Genomic DNA, 27,713 nt, shown 5'->3' on the forward strand with positions numbered 1-27,713 from the left:
CATTTATTTTTTTAATTACTAGGATGAAGATATAGAAGGCCCCGATTTTGTACCAGGATCATCAGGAGAAATTGGTGTAAGTTATTTTTATACAAACATGAAACCCTCGGAATATTATATACAGATGTGCATAAATCTTTGCGTATCCGAGTACCTTCATTCAAACAGAATGTTTATTTTAAATATCACTAGCATCGTATAAAGATTATTAGGAAAATTAATTCATTACACGCGCTCGCTTTGATTATCGCTCGAACCCAAGCGAGTAAAGTAATTAAATTCTGATCACTCGAAGTATAAATTTATTACTATTGATTTTGTTTGCTGATTGAAGACTCCTAATTTAAAAATAATTAGACAGGAAGCCTGTACTTAAACGGATAAAATGTTACAGCATTATAAGAGATTACATTAATTACATTAAAAAAATAAAGGAAACAATTATACGTTGTGTTCCCGTACTGACACTTCTTGTAATGATCGTAGTCAAATATTTATAGCTTTAGTAATAGATATTTCGTATATTATTATTATTATACATATATCTTCGTCTAGTACCCATAACATTAAGGCTTATTCATAAGTTATTTATTTACTTTTTACTGTATTTTCTGAAATAAATTAGACTCTAGGCGTCCCTGTTAAAGTTAAGCGAACACTGAGAGAAAAATCATTCGTATACTAAACCAGGAATTAAAAAACAGTTATGTACTGGGGGGAAAATGAAGTTTAGTAATAATTATAGACGTTTCACTATTTCTGTAAAGTTTATTTATTTCTACAAACAGCTCAGTAATCCTAAATCTAATTTCAACAAACAGATAATAGAATTTGCAAGAACTAATAGAAATTGCAAAAGTCAATTTGTTCCTATTAGTTGACTCTCCTTGTCCCCGGATTAAGTTTATTTTTGTAATTCTAAGTGTGTTTTTGTTATCCTTTTCTCTCAGTGAAGTAAGTTGAGTTCAGCTTCCTCGGAATTATATTCTCTGAGTCAAGCCGCGGACAAACAGACAGATGCAAGGCAAATAATTATTACTTATTAGCCTTATTGATTTTACTGTGGGACTACTTAGGTCAGTTTGTGTACATAAGAGTACTATTTGTGACATAAGTAGCTGTCTTTTTTTTATAAAAAAACTATATCCTTGCAGAAATGTGAATGCTCAGAGTCGACCATATCAAGCTTGCTTGCGTCCATGCCCGAGATGAGAGGACCGCCAGGCAGTCCGGGGCCACAGGGTGACCAAGGAGAAACTGGACTAGCTGGCCCACGGGTAAGAATGCTTTAGCATTACCTTTAATAAATAAATAAAACAATAATTCAAAACATATTTATTTTACCAATAGAGGCAGTACAGTTCAGTGATCCTCACACTAGGCTTAGCCTGTAACTTGGGGATCTTGAGAGAGTACAGAATACCGATAAATTGCGGCTATTAATTCAACAGAAAATATTATTATTAATATTTAATTACTTAATTATATTAAAAATAAGAATTAAGTAATTAAATTCTAAAAGTTATAAATCGTCATAAAAATTAAGTGTAACAGTCACATGTTTAACTTAATTAAAGTCATGAAAAAAATAGTACCTAGGAATATAACCAGCAGGAACTACGGCTTAACATATGTATGTACTCGTAATAATACTTATTTTATTGAAGCGTGTACCAATTTTTTTTTTAATTTACGTAATAAATTTAATTATTATAAATTTAATAAAATGAAACGTAAGGAAAGGCAAACCAAGTTAAAAATAATATGAAACGAAATCAAGTACAAGTGACATCAACAGCGGTTATAATGTTTATTTTATCTTCATTTTGTATTAAATTCTAGGGTGCACCAGGTGAACCTGGACCAAGAGGGCACACTGGACACGCAGGGCCAAGAGGAGAAGATGGAAGCCCAGGAAGATCCGGATCTCCAGGACGCGATGGTGAACCAGGCAAGATAGGAGAGCCGGGACCAGTTGGGCCACCGGGGCCGCAGGGACCGCCTGGAGTTTGTACTATCATGAAGGTGATAAATTATTGTGATTTAATTTAGACACGATAATACTGAGGCTACTTTGTTTATGAATGTTTGCAGCTTGACTCAAAATATGAAGAGAAGAATCAGATAACATTTTCTACGATCTTTACAAATAGTTTTTTCGCCAGTACCTAAACTGTTATATTCTTAGAAACATTAAATGTTAGAATGCCTATTGACAGGAAACAGAAGAAAAAAAAGAAGTAGCCGTACCAGGTGAAAGAGGTCCACCTGGACCAATTGGTCCCCCGGGTCTTAGAGGACCGGAAGGAGAAAGGGGCGCAAAAGGAGAAACTGGATCCAAAGGAGACAAAGGTGATCAGGTAACATGATAATATTATTTTTATTTAGCAATTGTGCGTTTGACATTAAACATTAATTGATGGACAGCGATGCCTAAAGTTCTTAAACAACTCTATAACTATAGTCCGACAAGAAATTGTAGAAAATTATTGAGGGCGCCACTTCCTAACGTAACTGTCACATTTTTGACGTAAAATGCTTAAATATAGCAACAATTTAATATGTGATTTTTATAGTTTCATTTTGTTTAATTTCTACTGTTTTATATCGCACTATATTATGTAAAGTATAATAATATTATACCTATCCGTAAACGTTTCAACCATTCAGTGTTGTACTGGAACAAGGGCACAATTTAAATGATCTTATCATATTAATACGCAACTTCTTTCGAATTCAGTTATAATACAGATGAAGTCATTTTATGATTTGATGATTGTAATTTAATTTTGGTAATGTTACCGTCATATTTGGATCCGGGTACGATCAAGACTACAAGTTTAGCTAGGGCTCGCTCAATAGAAGGATTCGACTACCGTGATCTCGATGAAACCGTCGGGTGACAAGCAAAAGTCACTAAGTACTATCAAAAAATTAAAGTAACAATGCACTTTATTACACTTGTCAAACGGTTTATTGTCCAATAATTTCAATGGTGTTAGTTAGTGACTTTTGCTTGTCACCCGACGAAACCTGCTTTCGAGAATTTCTTTGATGTATGCAATAAAGGATTCCAATTAACCTTTTTAACAGTTCCAATACTTTTCATTCCTTTCATAGGGAACAAAGGGAGAAAGAGGAGAACCCGGTGAAGACGGAAGAGATGGGGCTCCAGGCGCACCTGGGAGTGACGGGTTACCCGGTCATAAAGGACAAAAAGGTTATGATCTGTTTTTGCGATCGAGTATTTCAGAAGTATTCATTGTATAAATTATAAAAGGAAAAATAGATTAACATTTAAATTCTTAATTGATTATGGTAGTTATGTTATAATTTTGAGTGTCGGCTATGGCAACACCTACTTAAGTTACTCATCATACCCATGGCAATGGCACTACTGCCAAAATAATATTATAGCAATTAAAACCAAAATATTACTTTGCTAATATTCGACACGTGTTTCGCCTCTCTACGAGGCATCCTCAGGAGCTGTTGACGGTCTGACGTCCGGCAACGGAAACACCGTGTGTTCCGTTGCCGGACGCCAGACCGTCATACAGCTCCTGAGGATGCCTCGTAAGTAGAGAGGCGAAACACGTGTCGAGTATTATTCTTTTGGTGGTGGTTTGTTATATTTATTTGCGTATTTATTTTTGCGTTGGGAGGGTGGGAACATTAACTGCATGCAAAAAATACGCAAGTAAGTATAACGGGTTAGCACTGATTGACTAGCACGTTATCTTTTTACGCGGATTAGCCAAGTAATATTTTGGTTTTAATTAATATGGATTTCCGCAAAGTAACGCCTGATTCTATTCAATATTATAGCAAGCATAAACAAATCAAGTACAGTTTGCTTTTTTTTTAATGTATTTTTTTCTTAATAAGTACTGACAAAAACAGGTTTATAACATGATTAGTGAATTTAAGAAAACATCAAACAAAATTATTACTTATTATTAATAATCTTATTCGAATTGAATATTAACTTCAATATAATTCGTTCAAATTCAAAATAATTCATTACAGGCGATACTGGCCTCATCGGTCCGCCTGGTCTGGCTGGCATGCCAGCTAAATTAACAACATTGTTAACAGAAGAGATGGATCCTAAAGAGAGTAAGTGTTTACACACCACGTAGGTACGTGTCGTACCAATTATAACCCAACCTCAACATAATTGACTTAAATCTTAAGTATTGAGCTTTATTCGAATCAATCGCTCACATATTTTAGCTTTGTCGATGCTTCTTTTTTTATTATTAAAAATAATATTACAATATTGTAAACAGAACTTATTTTACGAAGCCTACAAATAACTACACATTTATTTCTCTATCAATCAAACCTGATCACGTACAAGTAATAACGTTAGCCGATTGATTTCCCTTCAATTTTTCTTTTATTTCCCCTCAAAGATTCCATCCCTCTGACCTGTCGAATTGGCATTACTTAATGAACAAACGGCCAAAGCTCTGCTGTAGCTGCGTCCTTTACAGATCATGTAGAATTAGAAAGAGGCAGATTGAATATTGATCTCCCGACTAGAAGAATAAGTATTAGGAAGTTGTATAATTTTTCGGTTGGAAGCAACTCAACGAGGCCCTTTTTATCGTAATAGCATTATTTTCCTTTATCCTTTATTTTTTAGCATGATTTCACGTAATTTGGCATTGCTTATAGATTTAGTTTTAAAAGGTTTTATTAATTTATTTGTATTTTCAGAGGCTGAAATTGCTGATTTATTGAGAGGACCAAAAGGGGAGAAAGGAGATTATGGCATTCAGGTGATTATTTGTGTTTACAATCATTACTATAACTATTAGAAAAAATAATATTCTTAAAATAAAATATTATTTCCATTTCAGGGTGACAGAGGGGATGACGGGATAAATGGACTACCGGGAAACGACGGTAAAGATGGCCGAGACGGAATGCCGGGAGAGCAAGGTCCAGAGGGACCAAAAGGGGAGCACGGACCACCTGGACCAAGAGGTCATAAAGGGGACCGTGGAGAACCAGGACCACCTGGAAACACTCCTGCTGCTGCCATTACGCTAACTAAGGTGAATAAAATTATCAACGCACCACTGCAAATTTAAAAAAAGAGATTTTAAGTTCAAAAGAGTGGCCATCCTACTCGCCTTATCTAAATCTAATGGATTACTTATAGTTTGTTGTCAATCTTAGAGACAAATGCATGTGGTACTAAACACAAAAGTGTAAACGCTCTAAAAGCAACACTTACCAAAGAATGGGACAAAATATCCTTGGAGGAGCTGCGCCATTTGGATGAAAATTTTAACAAACGTGTGCGTTTGTGTATCAAAGCGAAAGGAGGCCATTTTGAAGACATTTAATTTTGGTTGCATAAAAGACTGTGGGCCCGATTCGTATTTTGAAATAGACATCTATTAGATATCTTTTAGACATCGTCAATATACGATAACGATATGTTTAAGATCTAACCTGTCAAATTTGACATTTGCACGATTCGGGAAATACTCTTGAACGATTTCCACAGGATATGACTTAGAGATCCAGTTCACATCTAATAGACATCTTACTCTATCTAACGTAAAAGTGACATTGGTTGCCCGAATTGCGCTGCAAAAGAGAACTAGTTGATATCTAAACTATAACGTATCTAGAATGGATCTAGTACGTGTCGTCTCTTGTGAATATCTTGAAGTTCGAATACGGCAGTGTATTTTTAATTTATTATTTACTTTGTAAATAAGTAGGTACTTAATAAAATAAAATAAAAAATTGTCAACGTATTTCAGGGCCATCCTGTATCTATTAGTATATATATCATAACGATCACGGCTAGTAAATCGTTATAATTGTTTTATTACTTATATTATTGTATTAATATTTAAGGGTGATAAAGGATCGCATGGCCATCCCGGAAAAGCGGGCCCAAAAGGAGATTCTGGTCCTAAAGGCGAACAAGGTACGCCGGGACAAAATGGACCTAAAGGAGATAAAGGAAATACTGGACCTCCGGGACCTATAGTAAGTATCCAGTCTGTTTTGATTATACAGTCAGCAGCAGAAGTCGCTATACACTCCAGGTGCTCAAAGAGAGGTAAACGTTTAAACTGTCAAAAAGTTGTTGACTGTCATGGTAGTATTTACTTGTGAGCGCTCAACGTGTCACAAATATGTTAACAGTCGCTATTCATTAATTTCTACACTTACAACAAGTCTTTGATACCTTAGCTGTCAAAAAACCAATGGTATCTAAGCGGTCAACGTGTCAAATATATCTGAACAATATGGAAAAATAGACTTTAAAGCATACAAGTATGGTCGAATATTGAATAAAAGATAGCCATGCTAATTTCAGGTAAAGCGTTTTGACAATCATCGAACGCAGTACAGTCTTGTCATCACATACATCTATCTCACGTTTTGCCCTTCAACCATTTGACAGGAGCCTCTCGGTCAACTTACTGCAAACTATTTCTTTTAACATAATCGTCAAGACGAATGACACATAGCAAAAGCTAACTGAAGCCGAATTTAGAGCCAATTGTCAAGGCACGTCGTGGTCTCAGTAACAGGCGTTTGCTTTTCAAAGCAGAGACCGCGGGTTCAAATCTCAGTCGTACGCACCGAGAGATATTACAGCTTTTTGTTTTTTTTGGGTTTCATTTCTATTATTAATTTGTGTCTTCTGGTTTTATGTTAATTTCGCATTAGTTTATATAATTTTTGAAGATAATGTCACATGTAGCGTATGTACGACTTTCTATCAGGACGTTGTAGGTTTGAACCCGCAGTGGGCGTTACTTAGATCACTCCTGTGCGGAATGCCATTTGATATTTACTACTCAAAAATCACGTTTGTTGTATGGGAGCCCCTTACTTAAATCTTTATTTTATTCTGTTTTTAGTATTTCTTGTTACTTATAATGGCGGCAACAGAAATACATCATTTGTGAAAATTTCAACTGTCTAGCTATCACGGTTCCTGAGATACAGCCTGGTGACAGACGGACGGACGGACGGATGGATGGACAGACGGACGGACAGCAGAGTCTTAGTAATAGGGTCCCGTTTTACTCTTTGGGTACGGAACCCTAAAAATGCTGGTCTCTTCGAAAACTGACTAAATTAAATTAAAGGATATGAAAACAATGCATTTTATTAATTTCAGACATCATGTTTCATAGTAACATTTATTGCTTAAGACCTACACAATCGATATCTAAATAGAAATAGTCTTAGTTTTATTTTTCAAAACGTTCGGGGTTCGATTCCCGAGCTGAGTACACATTTTTTTTAATGTATGAATGCAGTTTTTCGTGTTACTAAAATCGATGACATGATTCCTAAGAAGAGATCGGTGTATATCTTATAGTATCAGATTTTCCCATACTGGCCGATCTAAATGGGCCACCCTGTATAGTATATTTTACTACAATAAGTGGGTTAAATAAATACATTAACATAGGTATATAATATGATCAACGGTTTGGAACTTCGAGCAACACGGAAGGGAGGCGGCATTCGCACTATTTCCCCTCTGCCGAGGCACAAGATTAGCGCGTCAATCTAATCTAGCGCGGGTAATAAAACTAGTTGCACTTGGATTTTTCACTAGACCGAGTCCAGACGCGCGCGTGAACACTGCTGCACAAAAATGCCTGTTTGCTCGGTTTTTTGTTATAAAAAGAGGTCGGGGACATCAAATTTACAAAAAGAAAGTGATACATTTCACATGTAATATTTTTTTTACATATCATACGTTAAATTACATTTAAATACAATTATTATATTTTAGTCTCAAGTAATTGTTGGATTTATCGATTTTGGTCGCTCAGTACAAATTGCGGATCGGTCGAGCGACAAATCCGACTTCTCATCTCTCAGAATACAATGATATACTTCAACGAAAATGTGTTAGTGTGCGTGTTGTGACACTAGTCACTCGTCCGTACACAAAAAGAGATCGAGGTTTGCAAGATTTGTCTTTGACGTGCGTCATTTTCTATGTATTTGTGTCGTCATTACAGATTGGATTTTGTATGTACGTGTGTGAGAAGTGCGACTGTGTGCACCTTTCCCCCCGCGAAAAATGGCAGAAAGATTTGTACGGTGAGATATCGCTTGGGCCCCTCCCTTCCGACGTGTCGGAAGCCGGTGTTGCTCGAAGGTTTGGAAGAACAGCCGCATATGACAGTTAAAATAAAAAAAACCGATCATTCTAGTAGAACCTACTTATTTATTGTATAAGTTTGACACTTAACGATAAAATACTTCTTTAAGAAAGGAGGTGTCAATTCGTAGTGCTACAGTATTTATTTTAAAGTTAAACAGATAAAATGTTGATGCTTAGTTACCATTGAAATAACAACTGCTTAGCAACTGGTGGCACCCTGGCTGCTGACGTACGTGATTGGCAGTGCGTGTAGGTATTAATGACAGCAGCTTGAATTTGATTGCTTAGTTACCACTGACTTTTTAACCGTTATTGTCATTGTGATTAAATAAGGGTGTATGTGTTAAAGAAAAACTCAGAAGTTAAGGTATTTGTGACGAACTGAAAGCCTACGTGAAAATGACATCTTAGATGTCCTTATTTTTGTGACGATTGAAGTGTATATTTTTTCTTGGACACCTTGCCCGCTCAGGTATATCTGCTGCTGACTGTACAAAAAGAGTTTTTTTTTTATTAAAGTGGACTGATAATGATGGCGGTATAAAGGTGCTTAAAAACATATCTCAAAGCTGATACATACCATAAATATTAATGCAAACCTAAGAATACCTCTACATACGAGTAGACTTTTATTTTGATAAAAAAATAAGTCTTCAAATATTACCAAATTCACTATCGCAGTACTCCCTTATTCAGCAACTTTGCATAAGTCAAACAATCAATAATTAATTGAGACTTGTGCCTAGCGCATTTACAAACAACATTAAACATAAAAGACAATTAAAACTAATCAAAGTTTAGCTCTAATATTGTATTTAAAAATATATGCCAACTCATTCATTCGTTATTCAACTGAAATATTTTGCTCACCTACGTAAGATTATTTCCATTAAAGTAAAATACTTCTATAATAGATTTTATTGATGTACTGTTAACTTGATTTACTCACTTTCTATTAGGGGCACAAAGGCGTTGAAGGCAAAAAAGGGTCGACCGGTGAAAAGGGGGAGAAAGGGGAAAGAGCTCAACCCGTTGACTTGGCATTGGTATGATATTGTTTATTTTTTTTTAACTTGACCTTGCTCGCTTGCTACTTACACGTACAATATCCTATTAAATACAAGTTTAACCGTTTTCCCAGCTGAAAGGTGAAAAAGGCGAAAGAGGTCAGATTGGGCCCACGGGACCAATTGGTCCGCCAGGACCTCCTGGCGGAGCCTCCAATCACACTGCTATTCCTGGACCTGTTGGACCTTCTGGACCGCCTGGCCCCCCAGGTCCTCCTGGCAAACCTGGCCTACCCGGGTCCCCTGGATTGACGATCACTGAACCATTAGGTGGAACAGCGGATGCACTAAATTCTATTTATTATGACAGTGAGTAAAATATTTTTTATTAGTTATTTATTATGTATATCAAATAAAATTGTAGTTTTTTTTTGCTTGTTTTGTTAAAATGAGTCCGGAATTATAATAGACGCCATTTATACTATTTCAATTAAGTTTGATTTTGAAAACCCACTTACTTCGTTTAGGAGTAGTTAGATTCACAACGAAAATGTCATTGTATTTAAAATTATATTATTTAGAAATATTTTAGATTACCAAGGTCGGTCAATGGCTTGATAAATGCCTTGGCTTGAGTATTTGCACATAGTGTCTGTATTTTTGTATTTTATACTCGTATATTTTTCAGTCGGAGAAGATGACTTTTACACGGCATCCACAGTGGTTTACAAAAGCCGGACAGCATTAATAAAAGTAAGTCATGGTATCTGTCAACTGTTCGTCCAAACGACAACAAAATAAGGATGTAGAACTAGAAGAAAATAGAAGTACAAGGGAGCCTATGGTATTAGTGGTTACACTGGTGACTAATACTTACCATAGACTCCCTTGTATTTCTAATTGACAATGATGTAGCGAAACACTACTCAGTTTCCTTCTACATTTTAGTTTGTACACATTGACACAACTGAAATAAGCTGTTGTGTTAGCATTCCATACGAAATTAGTATGGGAGAGCCAATTGTCTCGTAACCACGAGTTTGTAAATACATATAATACATAACTAGCGACCCGCCCCAGCTTCGCACAAAGCCCTAACAAAATATATACCTTAACCATCCTTAAGAATCACTCCATTGATAAGTAAGTGAATAAAGAATAAAGTGAAATCCACGTGAAAATCCGTTCAGTAGTTTTTGGGTTTAACGCCGACATACATACACACAAACAGACTTAACAGACAGGCGCGACGGGAGACTTTGTTTTATAAGGTGTAGTGATTGGTAGATAATAAAGGATAAAAAACAGACTATTATAAAGTTTAATATTTCTTTGTTACAGAGAACCGAAAGCACGCCTCTAGGAACATTAGCCTTCGTCTTACAAGAGGAAATTCTTCTTTTACGGGTCCAAAATGGGTGGCAATATGTCCGGGTATATTTTTCCGTTTCCTTAATAAGAATGTTTCCTTTGTTAATTCAATGTTGCGTTTTGATTATGAGGATTCCTAATGAGCGCTCAAAGCACTTTGTATACATTTCTTTTTTGAAAGAAGCTACGTTAAACTGAAATAACATGGTGGAATGTAAAAATTTGAATTAATTAATAGTTGGTTTTGATATTTTATAGAAACAGGGAGAGCGATTCGAACTTTATAATTATGTATCTTGTTAAAAAATGATTATAGACTTGATCTGTTATCTGTCAACAGTAACCAAAAGCTAACAGATCCATGCCTGTTTCATAAGAAGACTAAAAAGTACGAATCGCCTTCCTGACCTGCTAGCATGTGTTGCACCGCCAGCTGTTATTTTTTTTTTTTACAAAATATAGGTAACACCAGAAAGACTAAAATCTTTCTTTCACATTAAAAAAGAGTTTTCTTGACATTCAGCATTATGTTTGAACTTTAATATTTATTTTACCTGTTTTCCAGATAAATTCAAAATCATTCAAAATGAATATGTGAAGTACCCAATTGTAACGTAGTACATTTTTCTAAATTCAAAATAAGTATTTTGGGTCGATTGAAAATTAAAAGAAAAATACCTCTTCTTATTTCAACGTTTTTAACGGTGTCCAAAACAAACCTCATTGATTGCATTTCTATGCATAATCTGTTGCATTCAGATGCATCTCTCGATGCTTATCTGTTGTCGGGGTTGTCATATGACTAAAATTAATTAAAACTTGAGATATTTATGTTGTCACTCCAGGAAAACTTTGTATGAAGTAGGTAGGATTTATAAGATAAAAAACAATTTTGATTTAAAACAAAACATAGAAATTACAGACTTACAAAGTGGCTCTGGAATGAAACAATATTAGATTAAATGGTAAAAATATATTTCTTAGGCTCAGGAGTGATATTGTCTAAATAATTCAGACAGAATTTTCGTGGGATTTGTGTCTTCAAGGGACTGCCACCCTACCTTAGGGCTCTCAGGGACTCCATATTGGAGATCATTCGAGAATGATAGGCACATTTGATTTGGGAACCCCTCTGGGGACACTCGCTCGCAAGAGCCCAATTTGTGGGAAGACCACACTTTCGGCATGGTGGTCTGAAAGATGGAAACAGCTTGAGTCCTTCGGAAGCTCCACTGAGTGAGTAGAAATTAAATTTCGTGGTGATCGACTCCACAATGGCGCGAAACGTTGTGGGTTTGTTCTTAACCAAATTTTGGTTCTTTGCAGAGAGACTCCTGCTCGAGGGAAGGGAGCGCTCCGCCAGAAGGCTTAGCAGCTACCAGTGCGGTGAGCCAAATTTCCAATGGTTTCATCTCTTTTCTAGCGGCCATAAAGGGCGTAGGCTAATATAACCTTTTCTCGGTTTTCAGGAGCCGGGATTTACTGATTTATTCATTCATTTATTTCATTCGTTGAGTAATTTATCTCAAAAGCTTCAAAAATCCTAGAAGTCAATTTAGTTTTGGAGACCTCCTGGAGCGAAGAATTTAAACACGCCATCTGCCTCTGCCACGTCATTTTGGTACCACGTGCGCGGCCCCTGAGCTCTACGTCTCCGCTCAGCATCTAGCTTCACCGGGGAAAGCAGCCTGTCACCCCGCTGCATCTGAGGAACGTTTAAATTCTGAGGTCGGTCCTTTCCATGATTTAATTTAGTAGGGCATCAGCGCCAGCTGCAAAGTTTAGAGTAAATTTAGAATTTTGAGCAACCACTAAAGTAAGATAAAGACATTTGAAAATCCTGGTACATAGTATTTAGTATAAAATAAATTAGTTCTTAAATAAGTAGAATTCTGTGTGAAGCTTTATCCTGGACCTGTTAAGCGGCCCAGCTTTCCACTGAGCTAAGTTCTGAAATTAGGTGTCGTCAAATCAAGTTAAAGGTTCACATAGAAGTCAACAAGTTTAGATTTATCAACTAACATTCCATAGGCAAGATATTTAGGCTTAAATAAAGTTTCTATAATATAATTTGTGTTCACCTTTTTCATCTCCCAAAATAGGTTCCTATAGCAAGCAATTTAGACACCACATTTTTTTTATTAAGATTTAATTTCATTTTTTTGTGCTAACGTGCTATAGCTTTCTTTGAACAAGCCGGAGCTTTGCAATATTATTTAACCCCTATAAAATAGCACGTTTCACTCATGGACCTAGAATACTACGGACGTAGTTTTGCTAAGACAAAGACTGTGATTCCATCATCCACCAATTTCCTAGTATTTACGCGTGACACACACACATTGACAGTTATCTCAATGCCCTCATCCACCAATTTGCCGTCAGACGGATCAAAACGTCAGTGAAGTAAATTTGTCCAAGAAAAATTTAAAATATGCCGGCATGTGTACTTAAAACCTGCAAGAATTGTACCGATCGAAAGAAAAAAAGTGACGGAATAACTTTTCATAGCTATTTTTATCAATTATCATGGTATTGTACATAAAATCTCCATATTTCATTGTTTATAAATGCGAAACAGGAGTGTGACCAGGAAGTTGAATAGGGTAATTTCCCGAAAATAGGGTAATTGATGCCCTTCTTATTAAATCATTATGTATACTATAAGCGATCATTTAGGACATTTAGCTAAATAGCTAAATTATTGATTTTGCATTTCAAACTAGGTCGGTATGGTAATTTCCCGATAATAAGGAATTTAAAGACGTTTACATGAACAATTTTTGATAGCTAACGTTTATTTGTTATGTAAGGTAAACATACTCATGGTGCTCGACGCGGTCCCAGTCCAGTACATGTCATCTTGAAACTTAAGTCATTGTCAATAGAGGTGACAGCAAGGTGTCATCTATTGGGCATTAACATGTCGAGCACTAGTACATTTACCTTATATTAATTTTTTATTTAAAACCAGATATGTTACAAGTTAAATATCATTAGGTATTGAAAATAATTTAATAATTTTATAGGTCTTGAAAATGCGCATTGTTGCACAATTACTTTGTGCAACAATGCGCATTTTCAAGACCTATAAATTCAGTTAGGTAGACACTTTTTTATCGTCTAACGTAAAACTGTACTATTTTAATATTTGAAAACAAGGACGACATTGAAAATAATTGTTTCACCATTAGGGGAGAATTTGTGTTACATGGTATCACTCGTCTACACGCACACTTTCAAACCGTCCGCCATTGCAGGGTCACAGTTTGTCTTAAGTGACATTCCCTCTGTCAAATATATAACTCTATGGTTTCACTGGCGCCCTGGGTATAAACTTGCTAAAGGAATCTTGTGAAATTTCATGTACCAGGAAAGTTGTGAAATATTTACTGTGTTAATTACCTTTTTGTTTAGTCTTGGTTGCTCTCTATTCATTAAATAGTCTTTAGATATAGTAATTTGAGGATTTGATTGCAATTTTGCTGGTTTGATGCAATTTATTTGATGTTTTTTAGAAGAGAAAGTGACAAGCAATTTTTTGATTTTTGAGGTTATTGCCAACCGTAAAAATAACGTGGTTTTGTACTTTGCACCAAGTACATGCTAGGAAATTTCACTCATTTTAGATACTAAGATTTAATTTCAACATTTGTTTTAGATTTGTGTTGCTTTTAAGCGTAAAATTGAAATTTAAAAAGGTTTTTGTGCATTCTTTTGTAGTACGGACTTATTACAAAGATATTCGAATTTGAGAAATAACAATTAATTTCGAGTACTTGCTTACATTTCCCTTAAATTTCTTTAGTGTCAGCTCATTGTTACATATTTAAAGTAAAAAGTATTGAATTTCGTTGGAAGTATTACCTTCTTGGAAGTTTGTGGTATTGTTTGGAACCAATTTCATAGTAGCTTTCACTTTGCAAATTTAAAAAGAAAGTTGACGTTTGAAAGTGTACACCTGTCAGTTAGAAATTATTTTCGGTAGGAAAAATACTTTACTCATTAAGGATTACAGTTACATTATTTGTAGATTAAGATTGGTTTAAAGAAAATAGTACACTATTTAATATTATTTAATCTTGTTAGAAAACAACATAGTGATACAGTCATACATACAATACATATTGTTAATACCAGAATTTTCAATACAGTAGTTTATACACTAGTTAAAAATGGAGCGCAGCATTCAATTTCACAGTCTTTTGAAGGATGAGTTGATTTATGAGGTTCAAATTCGGTCGGAAACGCCTGCAACCACGGTTGACGCTTTGAGAAAGCAACTTAGGTCTCTTATTTTAGAAGCGCCTAGCGAGGACATAGTGGAGACTGAACTGTCAGCGGAGTCGGAGCTAGGCATTGTCTCGGAGAAAGTGATCGATTTGGCTTCTATTGTTGACAAATATTGTGAGACAAAGGAGAGGTATTCTTTAAGTCGCGCTAAAGCCCTCGGCTACCATATTTATCACCGTCTGGCTAGGGTTCAGCCGGAACGCAACCAGACATTGCTAGAACTGAAGACTAGTTTGCAATCCAAGCTTGAGAGTTTATTGGCGAAGATTGAGGGTCCAGGTTCAAGTCCGGCAGCACCCAGCGGCAGCGCAGAGGTTTCAAATCCAAATCCTTTGATCTCCGGCAATAATTCTGAAATGTTAACAAGCGGTATTAGGGAAATGCAGGTTCAGTGCTCTAGTGATTTGAATATTTCAAAATGGCAGGTTAAATTTAATGGTTTAACAGACCCGCGCTCATTTTTGGAGCGTGTGGAGGAACTAAAAGAAGCAAATGGGGTTTCAGATGCCAAACTATTTAGGGCGGCACCACATTTATTTGTAGACTCGGCGTTGTTGTGGTTTAGAGGTGTCAAGGGTTCGGTTTCAAGTTGGCAGGATTTAAAGTCACTTTTGTTGGATGAGTTTGTCCCCGGTGACTATGATTTTAGGCTGAGACAGGAAATTCAAGCTAGAACGCAGGGGGAAAACGAACCCATCCACTTGTATTTTGCGGTAATGTCTGGCATGTTGGCTAGATTAAAATCAGACTTACCGGAGGAGGCGAAACTGGACATCTTGTTGCACAACATTCGCCCACATTTTACGCAGCAGTTGGCATTGGTAGATATTAAGTCGGTCGCCGAACTGAAGGCTTATTGTCGCAAGGTTGAGTTTTCACAGCAAAGGGCGAAATTATTTGTAGAACCGCCCAAGGTCAGCGAGCATACACTTTGTCGTGATCATGTTTATAAAGGCTCCAGTGCCAAGCAACCTCAGGTGAATGCCATCGCTGCTAAACAAAGCTCAAGCTTCGCGACCAAGTCGGATAGTTCCTTTTCACAGCGAAAACAGCAACCAAGGTTTTCGGACGCGAAGTTTTCGAAACCACATCGTGGAGTTTGTTACAAATGTGGTAAACCGGATCATAATTTTAAATTGTGTAAAGAAAAGCCTAAATTAAATTCGTATAGCTGTTTTGGTTGTGGGAAAGCAAATACAATACGATCGGAATGTGAGATCTGTCAAAAGGGTAACGTTACAAAACCAATGCAACAACAGTCAAAAAACGCCTAAGGTTGAATCGTAGCAAGTGTCAATCGAATCGATTAAAGTTTAAATCGATTGAACAAAATAAAAATGCTAGTTCGATTGCTACGATTCTGTTTGCTCCAAATAAAGACGATATTAGACCATATTTAAAATTTAAAGCGAATGATTTTGAGATTTATGGATTGGCCGATAGCGGTTCAGCATTGTCAGTTTTAGGGAACAATGCACATTTGGATTTTGTCAAATTTGGTTTTACATTTCAGGAAGCGTACTCTAGTTCGTGTAGGGTCGCAAATGGAGTAAATTGCGAGTCGATTGGGTACATTTTTGTCCCGGTTACGTTTGAAAATACTACGAAAGTAATAAAGTTTGTAGTAATACCCTCGATCGTAAATTACGTTATTTTAGGGTATGATTTTTGGAAAGCTTTTGATTTATTGCCTGAATGTTTAAAAAATGCGGAACACATGACTCCACCTGAAAATTATTTTAGTTGTAACGGTTTAAGTGCAGAACAAGTACACACGATTCGGTCTTACGAGCATTTAACTGCGGCCGAGAGGGAACTCGCGGACACCGTCGTAGGGAAATTTAGAAACATTTCGTTCGAGGAGAAGGGGCTTGGCAGAACCAGCTTGACGGAGCATGTTATCGATACTGGTGATGCCACGCCCATCAAAACGAAACAGTACCCGTTATCGCCGGAAAAACGCGCTGCTTTAGCCTCCGAGTTAGACCGCATGTTAAAATTGGACGTAGTTACACCCTGTGAGAGTCCGTGGAATAACCCGGCTCTTTTAGTTAGAAAACCTAACGGTGATTGGCGATTTTGTTTAGATTGCAGGAAATTAAATGCGGTCACAAAGGGAGATTCGTATTCCATTCCGTATATACCCCAGATTTTGGATAGTTTGAAGGAAGCGAAATACCTGACCTCGATCGATTTAAGTTCCTCATTCTGGCAGATCCCGTTAGCTGAAACCTCACAGGAGAAGACAAGTTTTTGCGTGCCCGGTCGTGGAATGTTTAAGTTCAAGGTCATGCCTTTTGGTCTCTGCGGCGCATCGGCGCGTCAGCAGAGGCTGATGGACAGCCTTATTGATCACAATTTGACAGGTGACATCGAAACCGATTTAGCTTTTTGTTACATCGATGACATCGTTATTTGCTCATCAGATTTTCAGACGCACTTGCTTTTGCTAAATCGTGTGTTGGCGAAGTTGGAAAAGGCGAATTTAACTATTAATTTCGAGAAATCTAAGTTTTTCAGGCAGTCCATAAAATACCTCGGTTACGTCGTGGACGAGTTCGGGTTGCGTACTGATCCTGACAAGGTTTCTGCCGTTCTAAACTTCCCCACACCCACGAATGCGCGTGACGTAAGGGCATTCTTAGGAACGTGTTCCTGGTATCGACGGTTTATCCGAAATTTCGCATCGATAGCCGCTCCTTTGAATAAACTTACGTCACAGGGCAAGAAGGCGCCACCTTTCGAGTGGTCTGCGGAAGCAGAGGAAGCATTTAAGATTTTGAAGAACGCTCTAGTGACGGCACCCATTTTGGCGGTACCGGATTTTAAAAAGGAATTTTCAGTACATTGTGATGCGTCTTCATACGGAATCGGTGGAATGCTTTCCCAGACCATCCAGGGGGTTGAGCATCCGATCGCATACGTTAGCCGCGCCCTAAACAAAAGTGAGCGGAATTACAGCGCCACTGAAAGGGAAGCTCTTGCGGTAATATTTTCAGTGGAGAAATTTCAGGCATATTTAGTCTCACGTAAGTTTAAAGTGATCACGGATCACGCGTCACTCAAATGGTTCATGAATCTTGAAAACCCGTCAGGGAGGTTAGCTCGTTGGGGTTGCAGACTGTCTCAATTCGACTTTGAGATTGAGCACAGAAAGGGATCACTTAACGTTGTGCCTGACGCACTGTCAAGACTCATGCAAGTAGATGCAATAAACGTGACAAATGATGACGTTGAGCCAGATGAATGGTATGATAAGATTTTAAATGGTTGTAGATCTTTTCCCGCAAATTTTCCAAATTTTTGTTTAAAAGACGGGAAACTTTTTAGACTTTCAAAGTCAAAGTATAATTTGTTGCGAGAGTTCGATTGGAAGGAAGTGGTGAAGAAGTGTGATCGTAAGAGAGTTTTGCAGCAAAATCATTGCGAAGCAACTGCTGCGCATTTAGGTGTTTTTAAAACTCATCGCCGGTTGGCGTTGACTTACTTTTGGCCCGGTATGTATAAGGATGTAGTCGAGTTCGTAAAAGCGTGCGATGTTTGTGCAGCGTACAAGCACTCGCAGAAACCGACTGCAGGCCTCATGGGACAGCCAAAGGTATGTCGACGACCATGGTTGGTAGTTAGTATAGATCTCGTCGGTCCACTGCCGCGCTCTCGCGCAGGTTATACATTTTTATTTGTTGTTACATGTTGCTTTTCGAAACACACACTGCTATTTCCACTTCGCCGCGCTACTAGCGCTTTGGTGGCGAAGAATTTTGAAAACCATGTCATTTTGGAACATGGCGTGCCTGAAACCGTGATTGCAGACAATGGAACGCAATTCACGGGATCAGAGTTTAAGCAGTTATTGAAACGCTACAACGTACCTAACATTTTTTATGGCCCGCGCTATACTCCGCAGGTAAATTTAGTCGAGCGTTATAATAAGGTAGTGATGACCGCCGTAGCGTCTTACGTAAAGGACAATCACCGTACATGGGACGAAAAGCTGCACCAAATCAGGTTTGCGATAAACAGTGCAGTAAGTGAGACCACCGGGTATTCTCCTTTCTTTTTAGTGCACGCTAGGGAACCCGTCATTAACGGCTCGTTTTATAAAGATACTGATAAACAGTACGATGTGGGTATGCCTAGAGAGGAGTATGCAGGCGAATTTGGTTGTATGAGAGACATTTTTGAGCAGGTTAGGGTACGTATGCTGCAAGCACATGAAACAAATGCCAAATATTATAATTTGAGACGCCGAGAGGCGAAGTTTTCAGTAGGGGATATTGTTCACAAGCGTACTTATACGCAAAGTGACGCCTCTAAGTTTGTTATGTCAAAACTCGCACCTAAGTATGAACCGTGCAGAGTTAAAAAGGTTTTATCTCCTTTGGTTTATGAGCTTGAAAGGCTGGATGGTCACCCGATTGGGTCGTGGCATATTAAAGATTTTAAGTAGGAAATGGAAGTTAGGTTTTGAGGTGGAAGTTATCTCTGGACGCAAGACCCCGAGTCTCTTTTGGCTTGTCGTCTTGCCGCCAGAGTTGACAACCACTATCACCTACCTCTCATAACATAACAAAAAAACGGTTGAGATCGTTAGTAGTGTTAAATATTCGGTAAATATTTAATTCACGAATTTTGTTCGGAACGTGGCGAACAGTAAAACTGTTACGTTATTATATTTGCATGGGCGATGAATGTTTGAATCTGTTAGTGCGTGATGTATGTGCGGTGCGATCGAAGCTGTGCTCAGTCTCAGAGCGATTTGGACTATAGGACTTAGTATGGTTTTAGAGTTTGGAAGAGTTATCCTTGGACGCACGATCCCTCGTCTTGTACCAGTCGTCGTGCCGCCAAGGACGACAAACCACTCACCTGCTAAGTACCTCTCAACCCCAACATCGGAGCTATCTTTAATATGACCAAATGGTAACGCATTGTTGCGCTTTGTCCGGTACTTACCATACCCGACAAATATCGAAATAGTACTTTATTTTGTTTTTTAACTTAGCGTTTTTTTTTTTAAATCACGTGTCGGTAGGCGTTAGACCTAACGATTTTTTTGGTAGTACTATTTCGCATGTTGCCGTACATCGTTTTTTATTTAGGTATACCGTATTTTTTGGGGGTGTTGTGCAACATGATTTGGGACGTTTCGTTTCCTCCGACAAGTCAGTCGGGGACAAATTTTTTAGGTAGAGATTAAAACTCAATTTAGAAACTTTGATGGTTTGAAACTTAGATTTTGTTGGATTGTTTTCCGGTTTGGATTTATGGTTGTTGGAGTCGGGTGATGGTTTATTGCCCAGACTTCATCATTTTGCCCGGACAAGGAGAGATTATATTGATGAATGCTGAACATCGGTCCTGGCGGTTGGAATTGGCTTTCTCAGTACAACTGCAAGCTTTTTCCGCGTTGTGCTGAGAAGGCCAACGGTTTGTTCACTGGATAGTAAGGTATAACGGAGGTTTTTTCTATGTGTTGCGCAGATGGCCGCATAGTTTTTTTCACCTTCCGTATGTTAACGTGGGTTCGAGATTTTATATTTGGTCGTTGGTTTTTAGATTCGGTTGATCCATGTTTATAGAAACGTTAGATTTTTTTTCAAGATATATAGAGTAGAGTCCTTAAAGACTCCTGTGGAACGAAATCTCGAAGCCGCGTTAGGTTTTTGTTCAATTTGATTAGCTTGTTTATTAGGTTAGTTTTCTTGCCTTTGGCGTGTTGTTGGTCTGGTCCAATAAACTAATTTGTAGGATCCGAGTCGCTGAGGACAGCGAGCGGTTCACCTACGTTGAACCTTAAAATCGGGGAGGGGGGTATTGTAACGTAGTACATTTTTCTAAATTCAAAATAAGTATTTTGGGTCGATTGAAAATTAAAAGAAAAATACCTCTTCTTATTTCAACGTTTTTAACGGTGTCCAAAACAAACCTCATTGATTGCATTTCTATGCATAATCTGTTGCATTCAGATGCATCTCTCGATGCTTATCTGTTGTCGGGGTTGTCATATGACTAAAATTAATTAAAACTTGAGATATTTATGTTGTCACTCCAGGAAAACTTTGTATGAAGTAGGTAGGATTTATAAGATAAAAAACAATTTTGATTTAAAACAAAACATAGAAATTACAGACTTACAAAGTGGCTCTGGAATGAAACAATATTAGATTAAATGGTAAAAATATATTTCTTAGGCTCAGGAGTGATATTGTCTAAATAATTCAGACAGAATTTTCGTGGGATTTGTGTCTTCAAGGGACTGCCACCCTACCTTAGGGCTCTCAGGGACTCCATATTGGAGATCATTCGAGAATGATAGGCACATTTGATTTGGGAACCCCTCTGGGGACACTCGCTCGCAAGAGCCCAATTTGTGGGAAGACCACACTTTCGGCATGGTGGTCTGAAAGATGGAAACAGCTTGAGTCCTTCGGAAGCTCCACTGAGTGAGTAGAAATTAAATTTCGTGGTGATCGACTCCACAATGGCGCGAAACGTTGTGGGTTTGTTCTTAACCAAATTTTGGTTCTTTGCAGAGAGACTCCTGCTCGAGGGAAGGGAGCGCTCCGCCAGAAGGCTTAGCAGCTACCAGTGCGGTGAGCCAAATTTCCAATGGTTTCATCTCTTTTCTAGCGGCCATAAAGGGCGTAGGCTAATATAACCTTTTCTCGGTTTTCAGGAGCCGGGATTTACTGATTTATTCATTCATTTATTTCATTCGTTGAGTAATTTATCTCAAAAGCTTCAAAAATCCTAGAAGTCAATTTAGTTTTGGAGACCTCCTGGAGCGAAGAATTTAAACACGCCATCTGCCTCTGCCACGTCATTTTGGTACCACGTGCGCGGCCCCTGAGCTCTACGTCTCCGCTCAGCATCTAGCTTCACCGGGGAAAGCAGCCTGTCACCCCGCTGCATCTGAGGAACGTTTAAATTCTGAGGTCGGTCCTTTCCATGATTTAATTTAGTAGGGCATCAGCGCCAGCTGCAAAGTTTAGAGTAAATTTAGAATTTTGAGCAACCACTAAAGTAAGATAAAGACATTTGAAAATCCTGGTACATAGTATTTAGTATAAAATAAATTAGTTCTTAAATAAGTAGAATTCTGTGTGAAGCTTTATCCTGGACCTGTTAAGCGGCCCAGCTTTCCACTGAGCTAAGTTCTGAAATTAGGTGTCGTCAAATCAAGTTAAAGGTTCACATAGAAGTCAACAAGTTTAGATTTATCAACTAACATTCCATAGGCAAGATATTTAGGCTTAAATAAAGTTTCTATAATATAATTTGTGTTCACCTTTTTCATCTCCCAAAATAGGTTCCTATAGCAAGCAATTTAGACACCACATTTTTTTTATTAAGATTTAATTTCATTTTTTTGTGCTAACGTGCTATAGCTTTCTTTGAACAAGCCGGAGCTTTGCAATATTATTTAACCCCTATAAAATAGCACGTTTCACAATCCACATTGGACTAGCGTCGGGACTATCCCACTCGCGCATGAGAGGAGACCTGTGCCCAGCAGTGGGACGTATATAGGCTGAATTATTATTATTTTCCAGATGGGTTCCTTATGGAACGTCCAGGCCTCATCAACGACCACTCGACCACCGTGGCATGATCCTGCACCAGTAACGACGCGATCCCCAAGGGCTAACATTGTCGCAAGCACTGACAGACCTCCAAGGATGAGACCTCGACCACCACGGCGTTTAAAGACGAATTACGTTAGCATTATACATATATTTACTAAACCCTGGCCCCAATTTCACCACGGTGACAGGTGCGACAATTGTAAAACATCACTGTTGCTGACATCACAGGCATCCATGGGCTACGGTTACCACTTACCATCGGGCGGACCGTATTCCTGTTTGCCACCATCATTGTATTATTAAAAAAAACTTTATTATATCGGAAAAAAACAGATATTTCTCTTGCTAAGTTTATGACAATTGTCACAAGAAACACTACAATTGTCACGAAATTCCGACATATAACTCATTTCCTGTCAAGATTCACCGACAATTCTACAAATATGTCAACTAGAAAAAATAATTCTTGTTTCACAACATAATTGTAATACATACAATTGTAGCAAAATGCCTGTCATGTTTGTAAGTATTTCTATAGAAAATATTTTATAAAATTGTAATATGTCACCTGTCGCTTGACAATTGTCGCTCGACATATGTCATTGACAATTTTAGCCGTGGTGAAATTGGGGCCTGGTATCATCTATCATCACTGGAAATTCTCTTGTCTTTATCGTTGAAGTTTAATGGTAATTAACTGATTTCATTTCAGATTCGTCTAATAGCGTTAAACAGCCCATACACTGGTAGAATGTTAAGTGAGACGAATTCTAGTTTTAGTTTCTACGCGATAGCAAATGACTGCAGAAGGCAGGCCCAAAGACACAATATCAGCGGTCACTTTGAGCCTTTGCTCGATTACAGGTAAGGATAAAAACAACAGTTAGTTCCCGATTTGCCGGATTCTTGTTTCACTCGGTTGTTGTCGCGCGTACTTTGCTTGATTTCGCATTAGGCTTAGCCGGTGTGAGGTGACGCTGACACATTCCACTGACTCGCTGCCGCTTAGGTTGAATCAGCAGTCATACGAGCTTCCAGTGCTATTTTGTATCAACCTTTGTAGTCTCCTCTTCCTAGTCCTTGCTGCAGGATCTGCTGGCTGGAGTTACCCCAAGTATCAGTATTAGTATCAGATTTGCCGGATTCTTGTTTCAACGGATTCCTGTTTCGCCTGAGTTACTTTAGTACGGTACAATTCCAATATACATACGAGAATCCGACAAAACAAGACTCCGGCGAAAGAAGAATCCGGTGAATCGGGAACTAACCAAAACAACCTGCGCAGCTCAACACGAACAGTTGAGTTGCATTGCCACAGCAGGCAACTTTAGCTGCATATTTATTATATTTCTTAATGTTCAAGGATATTTACTATCTTCCAGGGACGGTGGTTTGGAGAATCTTGTAGATAAAAAATACCATCAACTACCAGTAGGAAACATGTTTGGGGACATGCTTTTTAACACATGGAAAGACATGTTTTATGACCTGGGTCACATTCCTCCGACTGCAAACATCTTTGGGTTCAATGGGAAAAGTATATTTATTGACCCAAACTGGTAAGTGTTTACCTATAAAGTAGTGGAAAAAAGTTTTAAAATATATAATTTTATTATGGACATAATTTTCTTCTTATTGTGTGTATCAGATGCACAAAGGTTAACTGGAAAAGATCAAGATTTTTTATTATTATAAGCGTTAGATACTTATAAAAATCGATTTATTTTTATTTTTAACTCGTGTAATCATTAAAGATAATCAAAAAAGAATCAAACAGGGGCGTAGCCATAGTACTTAAAATATATTTAGACCAAATAATTAAAAATTAAAACATAGCGGTTGTCTTTAGGTTGTCAATTTTAATAATATTGATGCTTAAATTTGAGACCAATATAGATTTATTGGCGCTAAAATATTAATGCACAGCCAAATTATATTATTATATGCCCAGTGAAAGTTCCTGTTTAATATTTTAGTTGCTCAGTTAATAATAAGCCCAATTGTAATGATGTTTATACGTTTTAGGCCTGAACATAAATTATGGCATGGATCTAACACACTCGAAGTGGGCCAAAAGGTCAACTGCCAAGACTGGATGAGCGAGAGCCCCAAACATTTTGGGACCGCGTCAACGCTTGCCAAAAATAGGTTGCTAGAGAGAGAACTGTAAGTGTAATATGTATATCTTTTTTAGGGTTCCGTACCCAAAGGGTAAAACGGGACCCTATTACTAAGACTTCGCTGTCCGTCCGTCCGTCCGTCCGTCCGTCTGTCACCAGGCTGTATCTCACGAACCGTGATAGCTAGACAGTTGAAATTTTCACAGATGATGTATTTCTGTTGCCGCTATAACAACAAATACTAAAAACAATAAAATAAAGATATAAATGGGGCTCCCATACAACAATCGTGATTTTTGACCAAAATTAAGCAACGTCGGGCGTGGTCAGTACTTGGATGGGTAACCGATATTTTTTTTTTTTGTTTTTTTTTTTGCTTTATGGTACGGAACCCTTCGTGCGCGAGTCCGACTCGCACTTGCCCGGTTTTTCTATCACGTTTATCATCATTTATCATCATTCATCATTCATTCATCATTCATCATCATCCATCATCAACATCATCATCAAAATGTTGGGTAATATTAAGCTCTTAGCCTGATTAACATTAAAGTTAGATGGTAGCATACTCCTTTCCGTTCTTATTTTACCTCTGCAGCTGACAGTATCCAGGTCTCTGTAGAAGACCGCCTGTTGTTTACCTCTGCTTGTATTTCTGTTTTCTTTTGTGTTGTATTATTTAATTAAAGTGTGCATTAAATAGTATTTTTATTGTATTGTATCTAAGAATGTTTGTTTGGATGTTTTTCCCACGCAAAAACCGATTTAGGCGAAAAGCCTACAGGCCGTTTATAATGCTAGGAATCATATCATACGGCTGTTCTCTCTGTTACTTATAAAATATGAGATAAAAGTCAGTAGGTACATGATAACTAGAGCTTAAAAACATACGCGGATAAAATAGCGGGCCCAAACGAATCATCATCATCATCATCATTGTTCTTAAGAGCCTAGCTCTTGTCGGTGGAGTATTCGCCATTCCGTTCTCTTCTCTGCTACTGTTTTGAGTTCCTGATACGTCACTACATTAATTTTCTCTTTGGCCTGGTCAATATATGCACGTCTCGGTCTTCCTCTGCCTCTCTGTTCTTCTATTCTGCCTTCAATTATAGACTTTATGTAATTATCGTGACGTATCAGGTGCCCCAACATGTTTCCCCTTCTATTAATTAAAAATTATGAGCAATGTGAAAGAACTTATTATATAATGTCATTGTGATTTCAGGCATCCGTGCAGCAGCAAATTCATCGTGTTGTGTGTAGAAGTAACACCAAACCTGCCTAGAAGACAAAGGCATATACCGTAAGTCTTTAACTTCAATTTAATAATATACAATTATATTACTATCAGGTGGCAAAGCATCAAGTTCTAACATTAGGTGTATTCTTTTTAGGGTTCCGTACCCAAAGGGTAAAACGGGACCCTATTACTAAGACTTCGCTGTCCGTCTGTCACCAGGCTGTATCTCACGAACCGTGATAGCTAGACAGTTGAAATTTTGACAGATGATGTATTTCTGTTGCCGCTATAACAACAAATACTAAAAACAGAATAAAATAAAGATTTAAATGGGGCTCCCATACAACAAACGTGATTTTTGACCAAAGTTAAGCAACGTCGGGAGTGGTCAGTACTTGGATGGGTGACCGTTTTTTTTTTTTCCTTTTTTTTTGCTTTTTTTTGCATATGGTACGGAACCCTTCGTGCGCGAGTCCGACTCGCACTTGTTTTTTCTTTATCAAGCTTTTTCGATTGAACGAATATGTCACCCCATAGGTGTATTCTTCAACATTGAAAATTTTATAGCGCAAGTATTAAATAACCAAATTAAATTGAACCCTAAGGGCCACCTTGCACCATTTCACTAACTCGGGGTAAACCGGTTAAACCTGGAGTTACCATGGTTACCAGTACAATTTGACACTGGATTAACGGTTTAACCGCTTAACCCCGGGTTAGTGGGATGGTGCAAGTGGTGCTAAGTGAGTTAACCAAAAATTTGCTCGTAAGTGCACATCGAAATCACGTATTGGTCAATTGTTTATTTTCAACTTTATTGGCACACAAAAAATTTTTTGATTTACAAATCACTAGATATGTATATCTGTCATAAAAATCGCATTGAATCCTTATTAATAATTAATAACAGTTATTTTGTTACAGAGCAAGAAGACGAAGAAGGTTAACGTGACCATTATAAAATTAAGTGTCTTTAAAACTTAGTTTAATAATTACTGTTAACCTCAGATGGTTAGTGTTAGATTATGAAAAGTCTGCAGCGATTTTGATAGCCCACGCAGTGCAACGCAACGCTGCAGACTTTTCTTGGTCTAACTCTAACTCTGATAACGCAAACAAAAATATGTCAAAGCATAGGAACTTTAAAAATGTTAATTTGATTTGATCATTGCAGAGCTCGTGCTCATAGAAATTAGTAGGTACCCACAATTTACTGTGAGTAGGTATAAAATCAAGTAGGTAGACAGTTTTAAAGGTCAAATGTGGCCCTTGGCGTTGTGTTTTTCATATTTATATTGTTGTATTAGTATGTTGTATAAAGTACCTAGTATTTTTTCTTTTACCTATAGGTATTAAGAGCGAATGAATGCTGACTGTCGTTTGTTATTATAGTCTGTCAAGCCAGTTCCGTAAGTATATATATTTTTTAATTTTTGCGCCTTTTCTACTGACAAACATTGACGTATATCCCAGGACCGACCTTACGGGCTCTTTTGTTTGACCGTCTATAATTGAATATCTTTAAGTCTCCAACAGCAATTTAACTTTTAAATACCACTTTATTTACCTAAGAAAAGGACAAAAAATTTGCAATTCTCGCAAATAGCTACATCGATTACGATGGAATTTGGGCGAGTTGATGAATAAAAAAATAGATTTCTGAAAGTGCAGATACTCACTGCATTTTTTTTTAATTATACCGTAATACAAAGGATGATTCACGCTAGATCGGGCCGTACCGGGGCCAAGGCGTCCGACATGTAATTTTCTAGGCGGTTTTCTGTGCGTCGTGCTTTCAATAGAAAACGAAGAGCCGAAAGCTCCGGACCAGCCGCGATCCGGTCTAGCGTGAGTCACCCTTTATGACACGGGTAATATTTGATAAGAGTATGTGAAATTAGAACTTATAAACACGGACAGACG

The 27,713-nt window shown here is 37.7% G+C and overlaps 1 protein-coding gene across 1 annotated transcript; it reads left to right on the plus strand.

Moving 5' to 3' along the window:
* LOC134669081 (collagen alpha-1(II) chain-like) lies at window positions 1-27,713 on the plus strand. Its single transcript, XM_063526607.1, has 19 exons — window positions 1-76; window positions 1,155-1,277; window positions 1,843-2,025; window positions 2,220-2,360; window positions 3,121-3,220; window positions 4,030-4,119; window positions 4,726-4,787; window positions 4,869-5,066; window positions 5,884-6,018; window positions 9,130-9,216; window positions 9,312-9,546; window positions 9,866-9,930; window positions 10,519-10,611; window positions 22,398-22,562; window positions 23,143-23,294; window positions 23,813-23,989; window positions 24,456-24,596; window positions 25,776-25,853; window positions 26,715-27,713. Exons 2-19 carry the CDS (start codon window positions 1,200-1,202, stop codon window positions 26,740-26,742), a joined length of 2,208 nt encoding a protein of 735 aa, XP_063382677.1. The 5' UTR covers window positions 1-76; window positions 1,155-1,199; the 3' UTR covers window positions 26,743-27,713.

Source organism: Cydia fagiglandana, chromosome 11 (assembly GCF_963556715.1).
Source record: "Cydia fagiglandana chromosome 11, ilCydFagi1.1, whole genome shotgun sequence".
Lineage (NCBI taxonomy): Eukaryota > Metazoa > Arthropoda > Insecta > Lepidoptera > Tortricidae > Cydia > Cydia fagiglandana.